Source organism: Aspergillus aculeatus (assembly GCF_001890905.1).
Source record: "Aspergillus aculeatus ATCC 16872 unplaced genomic scaffold ASPACscaffold_3, whole genome shotgun sequence".
Taxonomy (NCBI): domain Eukaryota; kingdom Fungi; phylum Ascomycota; class Eurotiomycetes; order Eurotiales; family Aspergillaceae; genus Aspergillus; species Aspergillus aculeatus.
This window is the reverse complement of record NW_017962978.1, coordinates 1136876-1156684: the sequence shown is the minus strand read 5'-3', so window position 1 is coordinate 1156684 and position 19809 is coordinate 1136876. Positions and strand designations below refer to the sequence as shown.

At 52.2% G+C, this 19809-nt stretch overlaps 8 protein-coding genes across 8 annotated transcripts; 5 read left to right on the top strand and 3 right to left on the bottom strand.

The window, feature by feature from the left end:
• Positions 1-174: 174 nt before the first annotated feature.
• ASPACDRAFT_57911 (PITH domain-containing protein) lies at positions 175-1106 on the bottom strand (the record flags this gene model as incomplete). Its single annotated transcript, XM_020203295.1, has 3 exons — positions 175-586; positions 780-891; positions 962-1106. 3 exons carry the CDS (start codon positions 1104-1106, stop codon positions 175-177), a joined length of 669 nt encoding a protein of 222 aa, XP_020059279.1.
• Positions 1107-1509: 403 nt separating this feature from the next.
• On the bottom strand, positions 1510-3952 carry ASPACDRAFT_76039 (putative ATP dependent RNA helicase). Its single transcript, XM_020204622.1, has 3 exons — positions 3510-3952; positions 1791-3449; positions 1510-1733 (listed from the first exon to the last, which is right to left on the bottom strand). Exons 1-3 carry the CDS (start codon positions 3732-3734, stop codon positions 1602-1604), a joined length of 2016 nt encoding a protein of 671 aa, XP_020059278.1. The 5' UTR covers positions 3735-3952; the 3' UTR covers positions 1510-1601.
• Positions 3953-4280: 328 nt separating this feature from the next.
• ASPACDRAFT_40253 (uncharacterized protein) lies at positions 4281-5735 on the top strand (the record flags this gene model as incomplete). The annotated part of the gene is made up of 5 exons (XM_020200721.1): positions 4281-4301; positions 4363-4666; positions 4731-4955; positions 5018-5296; positions 5353-5735. 5 exons carry the CDS (start codon positions 4281-4283, stop codon positions 5733-5735), a joined length of 1212 nt encoding a protein of 403 aa, XP_020059277.1.
• A 317-nt stretch (positions 5736-6052) lies between these two features.
• On the bottom strand, positions 6053-6766 carry ASPACDRAFT_1853505 (mitotic-spindle organizing protein 1; the record flags this gene model as incomplete). The annotated part of the gene is made up of 3 exons (XM_020197313.1): positions 6053-6262; positions 6352-6429; positions 6686-6766. 3 exons carry the CDS (start codon positions 6764-6766, stop codon positions 6182-6184), a joined length of 240 nt encoding a protein of 79 aa, XP_020059276.1. The 3' UTR covers positions 6053-6181.
• A 566-nt stretch (positions 6767-7332) lies between these two features.
• Positions 7333-7812, top strand: ASPACDRAFT_40251 (GNAT family N-acetyltransferase; the record flags this gene model as incomplete). The annotated part of the gene is made up of 1 exon (XM_020200720.1): positions 7333-7812. One exon carries the CDS (start codon positions 7333-7335, stop codon positions 7810-7812), a length of 480 nt encoding a protein of 159 aa, XP_020059275.1.
• A 626-nt stretch (positions 7813-8438) lies between these two features.
• ASPACDRAFT_11295 (putative transmembrane glycoprotein) lies at positions 8439-11282 on the top strand (the record flags this gene model as incomplete). Its single annotated transcript, XM_020195684.2, has 1 exon — positions 8439-11282. A coding segment is annotated over one exon (2844 nt), but the record flags the coding sequence as incomplete, so codon positions are not given.
• Positions 11283-11524: 242 nt separating this feature from the next.
• On the top strand, positions 11525-13883 carry ASPACDRAFT_1853502 (uncharacterized protein). The gene is made up of 4 exons (XM_020197312.1): positions 11525-12410; positions 12464-12596; positions 12657-13077; positions 13137-13883. The coding sequence occupies exons 1-4, from the start codon at positions 11951-11953 to the stop codon at positions 13608-13610; spliced, it is 1488 nt and encodes a 495-aa protein (XP_020059273.1). The 5' UTR covers positions 11525-11950; the 3' UTR covers positions 13611-13883.
• A 1397-nt stretch (positions 13884-15280) lies between these two features.
• ASPACDRAFT_1864711 (PP2C family serine/threonine-protein phosphatase) lies at positions 15281-17742 on the top strand (the record flags this gene model as incomplete). The annotated part of the gene is given in 7 exon segments (XM_020197845.1): positions 15281-15702; positions 16070-16388; positions 16477-16550; positions 16619-16703; positions 16768-16974; positions 17038-17302; positions 17322-17742. 7 exon segments carry the CDS (start codon positions 15667-15669, stop codon positions 17740-17742), a joined length of 1407 nt encoding a protein of 468 aa, XP_020059272.1. The 5' UTR covers positions 15281-15666.
• Positions 17743-19809: the final 2067 nt, after the last annotated feature.

Sequence of the window (19809 nt, the reverse complement as noted above, 5' to 3'; positions counted from 1 at the left end):
CTAGCATTGGGGATAGAGTCCAGCTCCATAACCAGAGAAATCACGATCACAAATCAACACGACACCACGGCACCGCATCAACAGGCACAGGCAACAGCAACAGCAACAGCAACAGCAAAGGTGACTGGACACAAGCCAATCCATCCGCGCCACAAACTGCGCTAATCACCATGCTCACAGGATTCTACTGCCAACACCGCTGACGCCCTGAATAGCGACATGGTCGTTCGGATTGGCCGCGGCCTCGTACAGGAAGTTAACGGGCTCGCGATTCAGCGCCATGAAAGTCCCCTTGAATCCCACGTAGCCGACCTTGGTCACGTCTTCCTCGCCATCGCTCCAGTTATCCTCGAAGAACAGGGTGATGGAGGTGGTGGCATTCCAATGCGCGCGGTTCAGGGGGATCTCAAAGACATCGGCGCCGGCAACCGGCTGGGGGATCTCGATCGTCTGAGTGGGCGACAACTCGGACGCGGTTGCGAAGTCGATGTCGTCCCGGTTCTTGAACAGTTTCAGCGTCTTGGGGGCGGAGGGAGTGGGCGCGGTGTAGACCAGCAGAGAGTGGACTTTGACTTGGCCGGTAAAGCTGCATCATGTTACGGGAAGTATTAGTTAATTGTCAAAAGTGATGGAAACAGTTGGGATCGAAGCGTGTTGAAGTGGTCTGCGCTCGTTCGCGACCCCAAAAACTCGAGGAGGGGCAATGGCGGGGTAGCACCAGCAACAAGCAAGACAGTTTTTCCCCCGGCTGCGAACACATCCTCCAGGGCAGAACTTACGGAATGTACATCAGGAGCTGCTCATCGGCATCACTTTCGAGCTCCGGCTCATCGTTGAGTCTCTCCGCCCATGTTTTCTTAACGATCGCAGCGCCGGACTTGGGCGTCGCCTCTGCCTTGTTTGTTAGTATTCAATCTCTTTAAGAGTGATCAATCTCTGTCATCGCAGGTATAATACGCACCGTTGAGTGTTGTGATAGAGTCGAACTGAACCTGAGAGTAAAGAAGCGATTGAATGGCTGGGGTGATGTCATTGGAGTGGTCGTGACCGTCTTCGTCATGGCAATGTCCGCCGCCGTGGCCGTGATGATGGTGATGGCCCGACATGTCGCAATTTGACGCTCGAATCTCCTGGTGGTTGCTTCAGAAAACGAAGGGTCGAGTCAAGATCGGTTTTAGAAGCTAGATGGAGTAAGAGGCCGTGGTCCGAGAACCTTGGGTAAGCACGATGATTATGAAAACAGGCAAGATGTTCAGCGAGTTCAACGCGACCTTTGATTGTTCGGCTAAAGTCACCCATTCATTCACATCAGCTCAACAATTCACTCTCGTTAAAAGCCCAGCAAGACACTTATCATGTTTTCCTTCATTTGACTTCTATATTAGCTATTAAAGATAGATATCAAACTGTGAGCAATGATCTACCAAACTAAATGATCTTACGCTTGCTTGTTATGGCTTGACAAAGGTCGGAATATGCCTCCACCCAAGTGACAAGATTTCACTTCATGCATAATGGGATACTATCATAGAAACATAGACTACCAAGGATCCTCTACTGTACAAAAATGCTTTAGCAAGGAATCTGTGCAAGAGAATCTATTACCGCACTTGATAATAGTTTGGTGCATATTCGAGCAAATAGCCCTTTTCGATCTTGGTTATATCGCGGATGTAGGTCTTTTCTCCCGTCTGTAGTATTTCATGGAATATGACCCATTCGGCTTTGCGATTCTGCATAACCAATTAGCAAAAATATTCCTAATCCAGTGGCAAGTGTGTGTGACTCACAAACATCAGCGAACTTGGATGAGCATGCAGCGTTAACCCGCCGCTCACCGTCTTGAACGTGCCGTCCGGCTGCATCTTTGCAGCATGTGCGAAATAGCCTGTTGTGAGACATCGTTGTATCTTTTCCGGCAGCTTGCTTGAATCCTCCTGTCTGGCGCGGGCAGAAAGCGTCTCATCGACCTGGATCCCAAAACGTTCCAGGTATCGCTTCAATTGGGCGCGGATACTCACGGCGCGTTGCATAGATCGAAAGTTTAAGAGATTATCCCGACACCACTTCGAGTCCTTCTTGCCCTTGGTGACAAAGGCTTGGTAGACATTGAGATACGTCAAATGATCGCCTTCCTCAACCGCGAATTTCCTCCGCATGCTCTCGGATGTTTTTCGATCACCGTCGTGTTGGACCCAAACGGTGCCCTGAAGACTGACCATTGCCGCGATAGAAAGAATCTCGCTTAGGCAGCCAAAGCCCGTCGCGGAAAGGAGCACCTTTGCCATCATGGGGTCCACGGCCAACTCTGCCATGCGCATCCCCTGCGGTTTGGTGAGTTTGGCATGATCGTCGACTGCGCCCAGAGAATACAGGAGCTCAAAAGCACGGATCACCAATTCGGCGGGAGGAGATGTTAGAAAGTCAAAACGGACGATGTTGTCAATTCCAAGAGCTTTCAGCTGCATGATCACCGGCGCCAGGTTGGATCGCTGGATCTCCGGGACAGTCGCCTCTGGAAGGGCTTCATATGCCTGCTGGGTGTAGAGACGGAAGCACTTCCCTGGCTTGGTGCGCCCAGCTCGACCTGCACGCTGGACTGCCGCTGCTTTGGAAATCGGGACCGCTGTCAATGTTTCGATGCCCGTGGTCGGGTTGTAAGCTCTCAATTTGGCGAAACCACAATCCACCACATACACAATCCCATTGATAGTGACGGATGCTTCGGCGATGTTGGTGGACACAATGACCTTGCGAGTGTTTTCAGGCGCTGGCTCAAACACGTACATTTGCTGATCTGTCGTGAGGCCGGCGTACAGCGGGAGAGGGAGCAACGATTGCGCTTTGGGATGAAGCGTGGCAGCGCGTTCTGAAATCAATTGTATAGCTGTGTCAATCTCCTCTCGCCCGGTCAAGAACACAAGGATGTCCCCCTCTGCTTCTTGCAAGTGTATATCAAAGACTGTCTTGACGGACCGCTCGACGTAGTCCTCTGCAGGTGACTCAAGGAAGAGCATATCCACCGGATACATGCGACCCTCTAGACTAATAATCCTGCCAACCTTCCCACCGATCTCGCCCGATTCGGCATCGTTGTCGAACTCTTCCGCAGCAAAGAAGCGTAGAAAGTCTTCGGCCTGCAGAGTTGCACTACTGACGACAATCCTCAGCTCCGGACGTTTCTTCATGATCTTCTTCAGAACACCCAGAAGTACATCAGTGCTGAGGGACCGCTCATGGGCTTCGTCGACCATGATCACCGAATACCGCGACAGCAGGGGGTCAACGAGTGCCTCCCTGAGTAGCATCCCGTCGGTTAGGAACTTGATCCTCGTGGAAGCAGACGTCAGGTCCTCAAAGCGGATTGAGTAGCCCACCTCCTCGCCTAGCTTGCATCGCATTTCTTCGGCAACTCTGGCGGCCACAGTTGTGGCAGCCACCCGACGCGGCTGCAACCTTGTTAGCTTGGCTGGTCAACGGCCGAACGAAAAGGACGGAAGTAATGTTACCTGTGTGATAGCAATCGCTTTCCCATCTGCACACCATCCTGCTTGTTCGAGATATTGGGGTAACTGGGTCGTCTTTCCGCTTCCAGTCTGGCCCACGACAATGGTGACGGGGTAGGTTTCGACCAGATAGAGTAGACTTTGCTTATGTCTTGCAATGGGAAGCAGCGAGCAAGGCTTATACAAGGCAGGTATGAAAGAGGAACCGAGTTCAAGTTCCGAAGCCATGCTGAAGAATACTTCTGGAATCAATCGATGATCAGCCTAGTCTAACCTGACTAGCTGAAAGGCTTTATTTTTAGCCACAATAAGATCCGATGATAAGTGACTGGCCCAACTGAGACATATTGAACGACGCCAGGAATACAGAAGTTTCAGGGAATTCGGAGGTTGCTACCTCTCCAGCTCCATTCAAGACGAGCAATGCGAACGATCTCACGAATATCAACCCAAGTATGTAAGTTATGAGTTATGCTCAATCAGGATGGAAAGGCACTATTGGATTATGTCAGCTAAGCACGCTCGGCACGTGATGCAACGTCACCAGGGACAATCGGAAAGGAAAGAGGAAAGGGGGCGGGCGGAGAGAGTCAATCAATCATCAATCATTGGTATACTTTCTGCCTGTTGGGCGAATTCCCTCCTCCACGTCCACGCAATCAAATAAATCCCCAGGAACCGCCAACCTTAGTCTCAGGGCTGTGTGCCTAAATTTCGACCCTCTACACACATATTCTACACCTCCTTCACATTCCCCAACCCATCTAATTCATCATGTCGGAAGAAGACAAGAACGTATGTTCTAGATTCCGCAGCCCCGGTCCAACTGCAACTACTAACTCCATGGTAACCCCAGACGGCCAACAGACTCTCTGCAGTGCCAGCCAGTCCGAAACCAGAGTCACCCACCACGGCGCGTCCTCTGGACTTCGACGATGAAGCCCAGGAGACCGGCGTCACCTCAGCTTTCCCCTCCGCTCCCCCAGCTCAGCCGCCCGCCGCGGAAGCTGCCCCGCCAAAGCCACCCCGCCCCGTGAGCCCCCGGCAGCAGGCCGAGCATACCCTCAAAGAAGCATTCCCCACGATCGACATCGGAGTTGTAAGAGCAGTGCTGACTGCAAGCAACTGGGATGTGGAGCGGGCCTTTCATGCTCTATTAGGTCTGTAGTCCCCAGCCACAAGTGCTGCCTCTTCGTCCCGACTCACCTCTTGTCTACTCCCCAGGCATGACCGATCCCAATGCCGCCGAACAAGACGTGCCCCCTCCGAAGCCTCCCCGTCCGTCGGCCGCCCAGAGACAGCTCGAGCAGGATGAGATGTATGCCCGCCAGCTTGCCGAACACTACAACCGCCGCGCGGCCCCGCAGCCTCGGTATGAGGACGATCGCGCATACCAGCGGCGACGAGGAAGCGAGGAAGAGGAGGAGAAAGAATACAGCTTCTTCGATGGTTGGTTTCTATTCAGCCCTGATGTGCACGTCCGAGCTTGCTGACCCGTGTGACCACCACAGACGACCTGCCCGTCATCCGCGAGAACATCCGCAAAGGATTCCTGGAAACCCAGTCCAAGGTGAACTCGTGGGTGACGAATCTCAAGAAGAGGCTGGATGGAGAAGAGCCGGAAGAAGACACCAGCAGTCAGGCTGCTCAGGGCCCGCGCGAAGATCCCTTCGGCCGTCCGCGTCGCAGCGGCGACATGGGTCGTCGCAGCGGGGACCGTGAGCGGTACGACGCCGACCACCGAGTCTTGAGCGACGACTTCTCAGCGCTGGAATTGAGGGACTCCGAGGGTAAGTGGATTGAATGATTTCATGACGATGTAGCGTCACTGACGAATCTCGCGCAGCTCCTCCCGCGCGTCCTCCCCGCCCTCTCGCAAATCCTAACTTGTACAAGACCTCGTCACCCTCCCCCGACAGACGCAAGGTTGCCTTCCAGGACGGGCCCCCAACGGAGATTGACTCACTGTACGATGCATCCGAACCGGTCCGGCGCGCCTCGCCCGCGACAACAGGCAAGTCCAGCAAATGGCAACCTTTAGCTGCCGTGGAACCGTCCCCGGTAGGAGAACACGACCCGTTCAGTCTTGGGGATAGCGAAGATGAGAAGGACACCACCACGAAGGTGAAGGAACTCGCCACCGGCGAGGGCGCTTCCAAAGCTGCGACGGTCGAGACGGTAGCGGAAGCAGCGTCCAAGGAGAGCACAACCGGCGCTGGAAAGTCATAGTTTTGGCCGGGGCCTTCTTCCATCCGCTAGCTTACCTCCACGGCTTATTCAGTGGCCTGCCTATTCAGTTGTTGTAACCTTGATCTGTTCTACACAAATCGTGTTATTTGCCCTTGCGGCCCGAACCCATGATACCAAGAGACTGCATTTAAATGAATCAGTTAAAACGCGTTTGCCCGAGTCAAGTTCTAAGGTCTCAGCAAAGGCCCCAGATACCCACTCCCATAAACAAGCAACGTATAATCTCAAACCCCATGCAAAAACGATATCAATGCATCACCTCAAATCTCAGTAAATGAATAGAATAAATCAAGGGTATCTTTAAATCAAAATCCAAACATGCAAGCAATAAACCGACGGTAAATCTCACCCAGACCCTCAAGAGGCCTGCATCCTCAACCCCCACCACCGCCCTCAACAACTCACTCACTTATTCACCCACCCACTCACTCGTACTGCTGCTGCTGCTGCTCACCAAACCCCCTACCCCCAGACCCAGTCTCCTTCCTCAGATCCTTGATCACAGCCTAAGATTACCAAGTCAGCATCCAGACAGAACAACGTCCTTCCCATAAGCCCCCCCAAAAACGCAACGAGAAACTCAGAAAAAACCTACCGCCAAAGCCTCCGGATTGACCCCATTCTCAATAAGCGAGACACAAAGCGAGAGCTCCGTGCGGTCCAGATGGGTGTTCTGTACATTACATATGATGATTAGTTCCAATCCATCCCGGCCATTAAGCATGATGACGGAGAGGAGAGTAGGGATGTCGACATCAAAATAAGGCGGAGTATACCGCCCAGAACCAACGCGTATCACCAACCCCAGCCGCGCAGGCAGGTGCAAGCTCGGCGGTGGTTTGGAGTCACCAGGTAATTCTGGTCTGGTCGGCCATACACAAGAATGGCAAGGGAGGGAGGGAGAGACCCGGGCTGGCTGGTTTGCTTACTAGGAGGGTGGAAATTTCATGAAGAATGTCGATGACTTCGCGGGCTGCTTGGCGTTTGTCGTCGGCTTGGGTGGGGGGCATGGTTTCTTTTTGTTGCTGTGTGGGGAATTGGTTGTTGTGCTGCGCGTTGGGGTTGTATAAATCGGATGATGGGAGGGGATGGCAATGAGAGGGAGAGAGAGAGAGAGAGGTGAAACGCGATGGAGAATGTTTGATATTCTATCATGTACTGTACCTGGAGAAAAGGAAGGGATCGTTGGAGCTCAAGATCCGCATGAGAAGAGTGTTGCGGTACCGTATGGTAAACCTGGAACCAATTTGTTGCCCGATTTAGACACTAAATTACCACCGCTCAGGCTCTGCATGTTAGGCTATGTTTTGGTAAGCTACTTACTACAACTACATGCTAAGAACAACAAGTCAAATTTGAAACGCGTTGGAGAAGAGAGACGGACAGACTACAAGCTCTTCACGATAACCCCTCCCTCCCTTCGGTTCTCATTCTTGAGGACATCCTCTTATCCTTCAAACTCCTTGCCCTGCGGTTCCTTCGGTTCCTTCATTGTCAGCCCTCCTGCGGCTGGCTTGCCCTGTCACTTTCGGGATCGTTTCAAACCAGCCCTGAATGTACTCTTACACTTTCAAGAATGTCGACCGATCTGATCTTCTCAGACATCCACTCCCTGAACAGGAACCAAGCCCTGAACATTCTTGCCCAGATCGCACGTGTCGAGAAAAAGAGTTTCCCTGCCAATGAGGGCATGACCTTTGGAGAGGAGCTCTGGCGCAAGAAGCCTAACACGAGGGTGCTGTATGCGCACCTCCCAGGCGCAAATTCCCCGCTGGTTCTGGCTTATGCGGTCTACGTTCGCCAGAAAGGCATTGCCCTGCTCCATAAAGTCTGTGTAGCCGAGACTTATCGCCGTCGGGGCGTGGGGTTCCAGCTAATGGCCTACGTTCGCACTCGTCTGCAAAGGGAGGGTTGTCAGTATATCCAGTTATGGGTGGACAAGGACAGAGCCCCAGCTAGGACTTTGTATGCCCGCAGTGGATATGCAGAGCGCGAGGAAATCTCAGATTACTACGGACCAGGCCGGACTGGCATTAGAATGATCCTGGATTTGTAGTCAAATAGCCCTTGAGACCTTGACTGTTGTTGCTATCCCTGTCACTCCTGCGGCATCGCTTGTACATGAGTATGTCCCCTGGATAAGGTTATTTACTCACGACAAGACCAAAAGGCACAAGCGCCAATTGAGTCCTTCAGGCCATCTGTCAAATTTTTGCAATTCTCCGGATCAGGGTGTTGACGGCTCAGGCGGTGGTTGGAGGGTGGCTCGCTCCTTGGCTTCCCGACGACGCCATCCCTTGCAGAGGGAGCGAGGCCTACATTTCACAGTGAGAATTATCGCGCCGCGAACCATCAATCTCTGACCATTCCCATACCCAAGTGACGTCAAGCATATCCAGGCATGGCTCTTTTCGAAGGGGATGCAAGCTTCGCGCCTCTCCTGTGCCCGTTGGGCCCTTGGGCGCGAATGCCATGATGGAAGAAACTAGAGTCTCTGCCCTAAGGGCAGAGCAATTCCTCGTTTCTCACTTCCAACCCTCAACTCTCGACCATTTCACTGCGGCTTCTTCCTAAGGTTGGCGTCGGGTTACTTTTCAGAGCGACAGTGCGAGTTGCCTCTCGTGTATCTGACCGAAGACACTCACTCGTCCCGACCGTTCTCACTGCTCTGGAGAGATGGCGCTCATCGCGTTGGGTCTCCTCAGCATCTTGGGGACGGTAATTGCAGGCCTCGCGCCGACGTACCCTGTGAACGCACAGCTGCCTCCAGTAGCCCGAGTCTCAGAACCATTCGAATTTGTCTTCTCCCAAGGCACGTTTGCTGGCAGCGGGCCCGACACTCAATATACGCTTCTTAACGCCCCATCATGGCTTGAACTAGATGCAAAGCACCGTACGATATCCGGAACGCCCCAGAAAGATGATATCGGATCGCCAAAGTTTGAATTGGTGGCTTCCGATGAGACGGGATCCGTGAACATGGAGGTCAACTTGGTAGTCACAACCGATGATGGGCCAAAGTTGGGGAAACCATTGCTACCACAACTTGAAACGATAGGCGCCACATCGGCTCCAGACACGATTGTGGTACACTCTGGCGATTCTTTTTCCATATCCTTCGATCGTGATACGTTCGCCAACACGCGTCCCTCCACTGTCTACTACGGAACTTCCCCTGACAATGCGCCGCTGCCATCGTGGGTCTCATTCGACCAGGCAGGCCTGCGATTCTCTGGGTCTACTCCGGATATCGGACCTCAGACATTCAGCTTTAACCTGATCGCTTCGGATGTAGCCGGATTCAGCGCTGCTACCATGACATTTGCGATGACTGTTAGCCCACACATTTTGTCTTTCAACCGAAGTGCACAGACCCTCTTTGTCACCAAAGGGAAACAATTCAACAGTCCTAACTTCCTGGATGATTTGAGTCTGGATGGTCACGGGGTGACGCGCACTGATTTGGCAAATATTCATGTGGATTCTCCGGCATGGTTGGAATTGGACAAGGAATCGCTCTCGCTAAGCGGTACACCTCCAGCAGACGCTGCAGACCAGAATGTCACCATCACTGTAACTGATAAATTTCAGGATGTGGCCGCACTACTTGTCAGCCTGCAATTCTCTCAATTCTTTCACGATGATTTGGACGAATGCGACGCTGTCATCGGGCAATTCTTCATGTTCGTCTTCAACAGCTCAATTCTTACCGATGACTCTGTCCAATTGGACGTTGAAATAGGTGATCAGCTCCCCTGGCTTCACTACAACCGCGACAACAAGACCATCTATGGTCAGGTGCCTTCCGATTTCACTCCGGGAACTTTCAACCTCAACCTGACGGCTCGCGAGGAGACTGCGGAGGATACACGGCAATTCACAATCAAAACAGTCTCGAAGAAGAAGAACGACGAGGACGCAGCTACTATCGCCACAGCTGACGACGGCAGCGGTAGTGGCGACAACAGCAGCAAAAAGGCCGGCATCATTGCGATCTCAGTCATTATTCCGCTCATTGTTCTCAGCGCCCTTGTACTTCTATTCTTCTGTTGGCGTCACAAGAAGAAAGATGTCGCTCCAGGACCGGAGGAAGGACTGGCAGACGAAAAGAGGGGATCTCTGCCCCCCGATCCCGATTCTGACATGTACCCTCACTGCCAGCCTTTTGAGCAGACCACCCCAGGCAAGCCGCCAAGGATGCTCAGAAGCCCGTCGCCATCGTCCAGGCCCCCAAAGCTCGAGATTTTCTGGCACACGAAGCCCTTGGCCGATGCAGATACCATCAACTACACAGATGACAAGGAGAACGCCTATCCCCACTCAACCCTGGACTGGGACTTCGGTCCACTGGCGACCACGAAGGAGCCGGAAGAGACGAAACCAGTAGCGGATCCACCTTCGCAATCAAAGCGCTTGTCATTCCAGAGCAGTCCTCCCGTGCGCAGGCGCACTACGACTACATCAAAGAAGCGTGAGCCACTTCGGCCGATTCAGCCGAGGAGGTCACTCAAGCGGAACTCGACAGTATCGCGGTCGAAGAGGTATTCAAAGCGCTCCAGCGGCATCTCCACAGTTGCTTCAGGGCTGCCTGTCAGGCTCAGTGGCGCTGGCCATGGGGCCGGTGGATTTGGGCCGCCGGGGCATGGGGTTGTTCGTGTCTCCTGGCAGAACACACAGGCCTCATTCCAGAGCGACGAGAGCGATGTGGGGAATCTGGCGCCATTATTCCCCCGCCCGCCCCTCCGCGCACGGGAAAGCACGGAATATCCTAAGCGCGTGAGCCTTCGAGCTGTCGAGCCGGACACGCTGACCATCTCCGATACGGATTCCCTTGAAGCTTTCGTGCACAGCCGTGCAAAGAGCCGAAACTCTTCAAATCCTCTGTTTGCTGGCCAATTCGCTCGTCGTGGCTCATCCGGTGGCCGCGCTCTCCATCGAGCGCGCAGCACCGTGAGTCGAGCAGATACAGTCGCTAGCTCCCATTATATCGAGGATTACCGGCAGGACCGCCCCTGGTCGGCGGCGATGTCAGCCTCCATCTATACCGATGACCACCGCCAGTCGGCTTACCTCCATTCGCTATCGGAGGAATCGTCGGACGCGCCGATGTCGGGACCGATCAACAAGCAGCCCAGTCAATCGAGTCTCGCCCAGAATTATTCTGAGGCGATTGCTCCGCTACCCCGCTTTTACAGTGAGTTAAGCTTAAGCAGTGCTCAGCGAGGCGAAGCCGGCGGTAGTGCGGCGTACCCCGGATCAAATTACCCACAGAACAATGCGCGTCAATCCCTTGGGAACAATCGGAGTTGGTTCCAGGTCGCGTCAAACGCGCCGGGTGAAGCCCCTAGAACGGATCCTCCGCCGTTGCCACCATTGCGCAAGAGCCCCTCTTATTCTTCCATGCCATACGAGGTTCGATCGCGCCGAGTGAGCTTGATTCGATCGGCGGACCGAGACTGGAGTGAGCAGAGAGGTATGCAAAGAGAGCTGACGGGAAGTGTGAGAAGTGATATTGCATTTGTATGATTAAGGCGAAAGTATACATACCCATTTGTCTTTCATGCTGTTGTTGTTACAATATTATCGCTGCCAATGTTTTGTATTAGGGTTTGTTTTGTCGTCGACGAGTATCCGGCGAGCATGATATCCACCGTGCATATTTTGTACCATGATTAGTTTAATGCTTTCCTTTGTCCATGATCACCCTAGTATGATAGGGCAAATCTCGAGAACTCAATGATAATTAATGTGTTGAAACAACAGGCAACCACGTATCAATCCAAGGTACTATGCGGTTCGACCAGCGGGACTGGGCTGGGTCTTAGCGTAGCGCGTCAGTGTCAGATCCATGAGCCTATAAGCTCTCACCCCTCATCCACAATGTAAAATGCGTAATCAATCCATCTCATTTTCGATGGTCGGTCTATTGTCGCTGTCGACTTTTCTGGAACCGATAAGCAGATAAGACACTCGACCTATATCAAAGCAGACACGCATCCAGCTTAGCGCACTGCTTTGCCATGCAGCTAAATAGCTCGCAATCGCACCTCTCTGATTACGCTGAGTGAGATGAAGAGATCGCCTCTCGCCCAACCCACTCTCACTCCTCTCCTCCCTGAGGGTGCTCCGGAGTGTGTGTGCTCAATTATCTGTGGTTTCCGAATCAGTTGGGGCTGTCCATCTTCTCTTTCAAGATGACAACCGATTTACTCGGCGCAGATGAGACACTGGAGACGAGTTTACTCTTACCAGGCCTTCGTGAACAGTCATCTCAAAATAAAAGCACGCCTAGAAGATCGAAATGGATTCTCCTATTTGTGTGCCTCATCATCGTCACTCTGGACTTTGGCGTTTATCTTGCTGTCGCGCCGCAGCTGCAGATATATGAGAACATTATCTGCCAGCGCATGCATCCCGAATTATTCGCCAGTGCTTTCGGTGGACTAACAGCAACCACCCGTCCGCTCTGCAAGTCAACTGACGTGCAAGGCAAGCTCGCTCTGCTGGTAGGCTGGCAGGATACCTTCGCTCAGCTTCCTGGAATGATCCTAGCTATCCCATTTGGTCTCATGGCAGATAAAGTCGGACGCAAACCTGTCATCATCATCAGCCTTGCGGGTTTCCTCATGCAGGAATGCGCTATTCGTTTCATCTGTGGGTGATTTGGAAGTCGGAGGAAAGGAAGTACTGGCTGACGTGCTTCTCAGGCTGGTATCATACAAGCATCCCACTTGAAGCAGTGTGGTTTGCACCACTGTTCCAGGTATTTGGGGGTGGTAGCCAAATCGCTAGCTCCGTTGCCTGGACCGTCATTGCAGACGTCTTCCCAGTTGACCAAAGGTAATCATGATATTCCCGGTTTTCTGCTGTTCAATCCGCTGAAACGCGACGCACTCTCAGGGCAAATGCGTATCTTCTGATGGCTGCAGCAATGTTGCTTTCCCAGATCCTCGCAGCCCCTCTCAGCGCTTGGTTGATGTCCAAAGATGTGTGGATGCCATCGTTGTTAGGATTAGCGATTGAGGTGTGCGGGATCATCCCTATTTTCGCCTTACCAGAAACTGGACCGAAAGCATCCATCAGATCGGACGAAGATACTGAGAGCGAAGCACAAGGACAAGTCAACGAGCATCCTACCATGAGATGGACGGCCATTGTGCACTTGATCCGATCTCAATTGGTCGAAGTGGTTGAGTTTGTCCTGGGCAACGCCAACACGTTGGCGATCTTTTTCGCTTTCTTGACATCTAGCATTGGAAGCCAGGCGATTCAGCTTGTGCTGCAGTATGCCTCCAAGCGTTTCATGTGGAGTGTGGCCGAGGTATGTATTCCCAGTTCGAGCCACCAACTTGGAAGTCACTAACAGAAGGAACTGGATAGGCTACATTCCTCATCAGCCTCAAAGGCGTAGTCAACCTTGTCGCCTTCATTATCATATTGCCTCTGATCTCCAAGATACTTGGAGGTTATCTCTCTCCAATAAAGAGAGATCTCCGAATCACACACGCCAGTATCTGTGTATTAGTGGCAGGATTCGGTATCATGTCGGTAGCTGCTCATCCAGCCCTTTTCGGCATAGGTTTGTCTTTCTCGGCCCTCGGGTGGGGTTTCTACACGACACTTCGTAGTGTTGGAAGCGCCTTGGTGGCAGAAACCCATGTCGGGCTCTTCAACACAACAATCGCACTGGCTGAGGCCATGGGGTCTATGATAGCTGGACCGCTTTTGGCAGCTCTTCTCAAAGCAGGAATGGCGTGGGAGGGCGCTTGGATGGGTTTGCCATGGATGGTTGCGACTGGTCTGTACCTGCTGGCCGGGTTAGCAGTCTTTTTCATTCGTACTTCAGCTCACTAGAATCTTGGTTATACTTCATTTAATGCTTGCGCATGATGCAGAGAGTCCAGTCCCCCACTGCTTGCCTTCGTTGCTGTCCAGTGACAAGAGTGGCCCCTCTAAGTGAATCACAGACTGCATTGCTCCCCAACGGGCTGTATCCAATGGCGATGACTTCTCTTCAAATCAAGCGCCTTCACTTTCGATGGCAGCTTCTCCCTTGGTGGACAGTAAGGGCTGCATGCATGTGCTTGTGTGCTCATCTCATAATGACTGATGGGCTTTAGTCCAAGATTGTGGGTAGAAAGGCAGGTCTTAGCCCGCGAAGTGTTGGAGAAGGCGCGGCTCTGACTAGAAGTAAGGTAGTCGGGACTACCACAGGTAGGTACTAGGTAATGGTACATGATGCTTCCTGCCTGAGGCAGGTATAAAGGCAATTGCCGAAAACAGCAAGAGCGCTTCAGGGTACTGTACTGTGGTAAAGTAGGTACAGTACTCTGTTCAACTCGAGCAATACAAAGGTACAACTGAATGCGTTACAGGCGTTGAGCAAGGTAATGCCGAGAGCCCTTGCGAGGAAGAGCCCTTGCGAGGACTGACATTAGCAGCCAGTTCCAAACGCCTCGTCCCACTACCTACTTCCGACTTGTTTACGGAGTACCGTAGGTAGCAATCACCTAATTCAAAGCAAGATTTGATGGGCATTGATGTATCAAGTTCGGTCTGAGACATTGGTTGCGAATACCTCCTACTGAAACACAGCTTCGTGTAGGTATAGGAAGGATAGACATGGCTAGAGCACGCTCGTTTGCAAGGTCAGATTGACCATACCGGTTCAATGCCAGAGACTTGGCATGAATGGCGGTCTCTCACTTCGGATAGCAGCCACAGACCCTAGCATTATGCTTGATGTATGTATGAGTATGTACAGTATGTACGAAGCGGAAGGATTTAAATAGAGCTCGGCTTCTTCTGTGGCACTCCACGAGTCCACAATAATAATGCGTGTTGAGTGGGTTGGGTCAGGCTGTTTCCGGCACTTCCTGTGGTTGGAGGCACGCGACAGGAAGGCGGTCCACCCAGAACAGCGAACAATAGTACCTTCAGGACATAGTGCGCGAGGTGTACTGGGTTTTATTTCACTATTGTAATCGAGGTTAATGTGTTTTGAAACCTCCTGTGGGTTGCCTATTGATCTACCTGCAGGTAGCCAGCCAGCTGCAACGAGTGCTGCCGATGCCCTTGTGTTCTGTAGAGCATCAATAATGATTAACTTACTCCGTGCAGAGTATCATAACGCCAAAAAAACTCATCCCCGGGCCTGTGACACCATCGCCATCATCATTTTTCTCTTGGACTGCGATTCATCCCAATTTTTCTTTCTCTTCGCCCCTTTTCTGCTATCTCTGCCACTTCTGTCATAATTCCATATGATTCCGCGTGGCACTCGTCAGCCGTGGTTAATGAACACGGTGACAGATCTTGGACAGGATCGGAGGGGATCAGCCAATCTTCCAGCACGGTGGACAAAGTATCGTCATCGTTGAATCGGGTTCCCCACTCCCCGGTATTGTCTTTTGAATAATGAATGACTGCGGCTGCTCACTTCACCTACAGGCAGGCTACAGTAACTTAGTCCTTCAGTCCCCCAGTCACTACCTAACTACCGTAAGCAGTAGTTACCTAAATACCCTACACCTCTCTGTACAGGCCTTAGGCTGCTCGCCTTAACAGTAGGCAGCTTTTCTTTCTTTCCGTCACGCCGCCTCCGTTAATAGTAGTGATTCTGCCCGTTACCCTCCCCTCTCTCTCTTACCTACCCTCTCACTCCCCCTCCTCCCGCTCTGAGTCTAGTCTCTCTCTCCTCCGTCTTTCTCCCTTCCCCTTCCCACCTGACGTTCAGTCACTGGCTCTTCTCATTTCCCCCTCAGATACTCTCTCTCCGTGTGTGTTAAACTTTTCCCCTTCCTGTCTTCAATCTTTCTACTACTCACATCTCCTCCTTCCCCTCTCACTTTGTGAAAAACCATACATTTTCTCGCGTCAAACTCTTAATTAATATCTCCCGTCAAATATCATGGGTCAGACCTTGTCCGAGCCTGTGGTCGAAAAGGTGCGTGAAACTGAAGCAATGCGTTTGCCTTCGCCTTTCGTCCCCCCACACTGCAAGAGGCCTTACGCAATTTCTATAACCGCCTCCCCCCTATCATCGCGCAACCCATTTCCTCCCCCTTTCTCTCCCATTGTGTATGGGTTACTCTGTCGGTACCACTGTCTGGATTCCTGTTCAAAATGCGTGCCATCACTTCCTCTGGTGGTCGGAGGGGCTGCAGCGTGGTGATCTTCCCACGTCTGCGGGGTCCCTCCACAAGATGATGAAAATTCCTGCAGGCGGCTTCCGAGCGGGTGACCTGTCATATCTATTTTCTTTTCGCACTTTCAACATGTTTACTTTGCTAACATGACGGAGCATTGTCCAGACTTCGGCTGAAGGTCAGGATGAGTGTTGTATATACGGTGTCTCGGCCATGCAGGGCTGGCGGATCAGCATGGAGGATGCCCATGCGGCCGTGCTAGACCTCCAGGCCAGGTTCTCGGAGCAGAACGACAACCCTACCGATCCCGACAAACGCCTCGCATTCTTTGGTGTATACGATGGACACGGTGGTGATAAAGTAGCTTTATTCGCCGGAGAGAATGTCCACAAGATCGTCGCAAAGCAGGATGCGTTCGCTAAGGGCGATATTGAGCAAGCCTTGAAGGACGGTTTTCTTGCGACCGACCGCGCTATCTTGGAAGGTTCGTGAACCCTCGACTTTGGGCACCGGGGCGACTCTTTGTCCCCCACGCCTTTCTTCCCGAGATAACAGTGGGCTGATTCGGCTAGATCCTAAATACGAGGAAGAAGTGTCTGGCTGCACTGCAGCCGTCAGCGTCATTTCCAAGCACAAGATCTGGGTGGTACGTATATGGAATTGTCTGGGAACTGCGCTGGCTGTCTATCGGAATGATATTTTAACGCTGCGTAGGCCAATGCTGGTGACTCCCGTTCCGTGCTCGGTGTGAAGGGCCGCGCGAAGCCCCTATCCTTTGATCACAAGCCCCAAAATGAAGGTCAGTAACGAGGTACTGGGTCGCTTCGAGCTGGAATTGGGTTATGCTGAAACATGAAATACAGGCGAGAAGGCCCGTATTAGCGCTGCAGGCGGCTTCGTCGACTTTGGCCGTGTCAACGGCAACCTGGCCCTGTCCCGTGCCATTGGAGATTTCGAATTTAAGAAGAGTCCCGAGCTGTCACCCGAACAGCAGATCGTGACCGCTTACCCGGATGTTACTGTTCACGACCTTACTGACGACGATGAATTCCTCGTTATCGCTTGCGACGGTATGTCTACCCTTTCACGTGTCCAGTCAGGGTTCAGCTCAGTGGGTGCTGATGTCAATGCAGGTATCTGGGATTGCCAAACCTCGCAGGCCGTCGTTGAGTTCGTTCGTCGCGGTATTGCCGCCAAGCAGGACCTCCACCGCATCTGTGAGAACATGATGGACAATTGCCTGGCTTCCAACAGTGAGACGGGTGGCGTTGGATGCGACAACATGACTATGATCATCATCGGTCTTCTGAACGGTAGGACCAAAGAGGAGTGGTACAATCAGATCGCTGAGCGCGTGGCCAACGGCGACGGCCCCTGCGCCCCGCCCGAGTACGGCAAGTCTCTCGAGGATCCCGAGGCCTCCAATCCCAACTCCTACTGACTTACCGGGGGGAGCAGCTGAGTTCCGCGGCCCCGGCATCCGTAATCAGTTCGAAGAGAACCCCGATGAGTATGACGTGGAAAATGATCGTTCCCGTGGCTTCAGTGTACGCTCGGGCCGCATCATTCTCTTGGGCGATGGCACAGAATTGATTCCGGAGCAGAACGATGACGAGCTGTTTGACCATACTGAGGAGGACCGGGACCTCGGCAATCAGGTGCAGCATGACTCTACTGACGCGGGACGGAGCGATCGCGAAGGAACCCCTGGGCCACAATCCAAGGATAGCACCCCTAAGGCCGATGAATCTGCAACCATCTCGCAGTCGCCGTCTACCACCGCGGAGAGCTCTTCCACCAGTGCCCATGGAACGCCGCAGAAACCTACTAATGTGTAGTCATGATGGAATGGATCTGTTGCATTTTTCCACTGTTGATGTCCTTTTCTTTTTCTTTTGGGTTTCCTGATCGTCGTGTGATTCTTTGACAGTGTCGCTATTCTTCCCCCTTATTGCTCTGTTCTCCACATGTTATCCGAAGCGCCATGTTATTTCTCTTCCGAATTTACACCTACTCTCTCTACATCCATCCAGCTTCCTGGCATTGACTGGTTCAACGGTTGTGGACGGAATGAAACAAGCGGGGAATTGCGACTGTCGAGCACCCCCGTCACATCATTATTGTGTCTTGCCGGGGGTGAGTTCACGGGATTGGGATGGGGTTTCTCGTTACAGCTTTTCTTTTCTATTCCACATTCGAAGCCGCGAGCGGCAGGTCTCACGAGAGCACGTCTGTTTCATGCCTTGACACACACGATACCGCACAAAACGCCCAGTGTTGATGAACCTTTGATATTTCTACAACGACTTGTTTCATTTTCTCTACTCGCTCCCCGACTCCTATGTCACTATCTTCGTTCCCTCCCCGGCAACGGTGGCAGCCACGACTCTGTCCTTTTTCATCCCGGGGTCGACGGGAAGGCGCGTAGCCGGCGTTAAGACCGGGAAGAAAGGTCAGTTGTAGTTGACTGGACATGAGGGAACGGTTACGCGTCCTGCGGGGAAACGACATCTGCGAAAGACCTGCGGACCTGTCCGTGATAGTGTGGCATGTCGAGTGGACAGCTTCCTTCAGCAGCGGAGTTTCTGGAATGGGATGGATACGGCCATGTATCTGATGTCCTTTCTCATCTGGTATGCATATAGACACCGTTGGCTCTTAGCGTGTGATACGTAAGTTGTAGATACTGATACTGAAAGGGTAAGGCCTTTGTAGGCATTTAGACTTAGAGTAGACTCGGCCAGGCATGATAGATGCATGATCCGTGGCTGGATGGCTTCGGTTCTACGCGATCTGATTAGCCTCCAGGGTCACGTTGTATGAACTCACATATACGATGCTCTCTTTGAAGCCCTAGTGATTTTTTCTATTCCAAGATGTATTCTACAAGTGGGCAATAGGCAAAGGGATCAAGGATGAGGGTCAACTGAAAGATGGGTTACTTTGCGAGGAGAGAAGTATAGGCGACCGAGCTAAACTTAACAAGGTTAGTGTGGCTTGGGGGATATTTTGGGAAAAGTTCTGGAGATGATAACATCATTTTATCCAGACAACAAACAAGTAAGTTACTACTACTCACTACTACTCCGTACGTATCTACATTATCCCCCACCTCCAACCGGAAACATGGAACCAATGGCTCTTGTCTGGGTGGATGTAGGCCATAGGGGAAGATGTAGTGCACGACTTCTTAACAACCTAAAGTTAGTTACCTAGTCTTAGGTAGTTTTCCATTCATAACTCCATTCATCATAAACTAGCTCGGAAGCATTGGAATTGTTGGGGCAGCGGATGGACCCTTTCGGGGGCGGTGTCAGCTTCAATTACCTAGTACCATACCGTATTGTATCTTTTCTGCCCGCAGAGTTTTGATTCTACTGTACTCTGTAAGATTGTCTGTCCTCTCTCACTTTCTTGCGTGTTTTGTTTTTCTGGTCTTGGACTCATTGCATTTTCCCCCCCTGAAGACAATTCCAAGAACTTCCCCCTCGGATCCGATTTCAGGGTCCCTGTCTGTTCTTCTGCATTGGGTTAACTCAATGCTCCGTCTGAAAGCCCGTGTTTTGCACCTGTAGTGCTCTACCGTTCCTCTACCGGACCTCCACCGGGACCTCCCGTCCGGCTTCTGCTCTCTTCCACACGCTCTCTCTCGTGCGTGCTCTCGTTCTGCTTGCTCTGTCGCTGCTCATCCTTCTCCGTCATCCTACTTTCTTCTTGTCTCACCTCCCCTTTCGCTTCCACCGTCCTCCCATTACTCTCGGACTTTCTTCCCCGTCCGTGTTCCCTTCCTTTTTACTTCTTCTCCTTCTTCTTCTTCTTCTTCTTCTTCTTCCTCTTCCTCTTCCTCTTCCTCCCTCCCCCCCCGACCCACTCTCTTCTCTCTCTTCTCCTTCCTCTCTCCTACT

Coding starts and splice junctions, on each gene's coding strand:
- ASPACDRAFT_76039 (XM_020204622.1), bottom strand. CDS start 3,734: ATGGCTTCGGAACTTGAACTCGGTTCCTCTTTCATACCTGCCTTGTAT. Junction 3,450..3,509: donor AAGCGATTGCTATCACACAG/GTAACATTACTT, acceptor ACAAGGTTGCAG/CCGCGTCGGGTGGCTGCCAC. Junction 1,734..1,790: donor ATCCAAGTTCGCTGATGTTT/GTGAGTCACACA, acceptor TTGGTTATGCAG/AATCGCAAAGCCGAATGGGT.
- ASPACDRAFT_1853502 (XM_020197312.1), top strand. CDS start 11,951: ATGACAACCGATTTACTCGGCGCAGATGAGACACTGGAGACGAGTTTA. Junction 12,411..12,463: donor ATGCGCTATTCGTTTCATCT/GTGGGTGATTTG, acceptor CGTGCTTCTCAG/GCTGGTATCATACAAGCATC. Junction 13,078..13,136: donor TCATGTGGAGTGTGGCCGAG/GTATGTATTCCC, acceptor GGAACTGGATAG/GCTACATTCCTCATCAGCCT.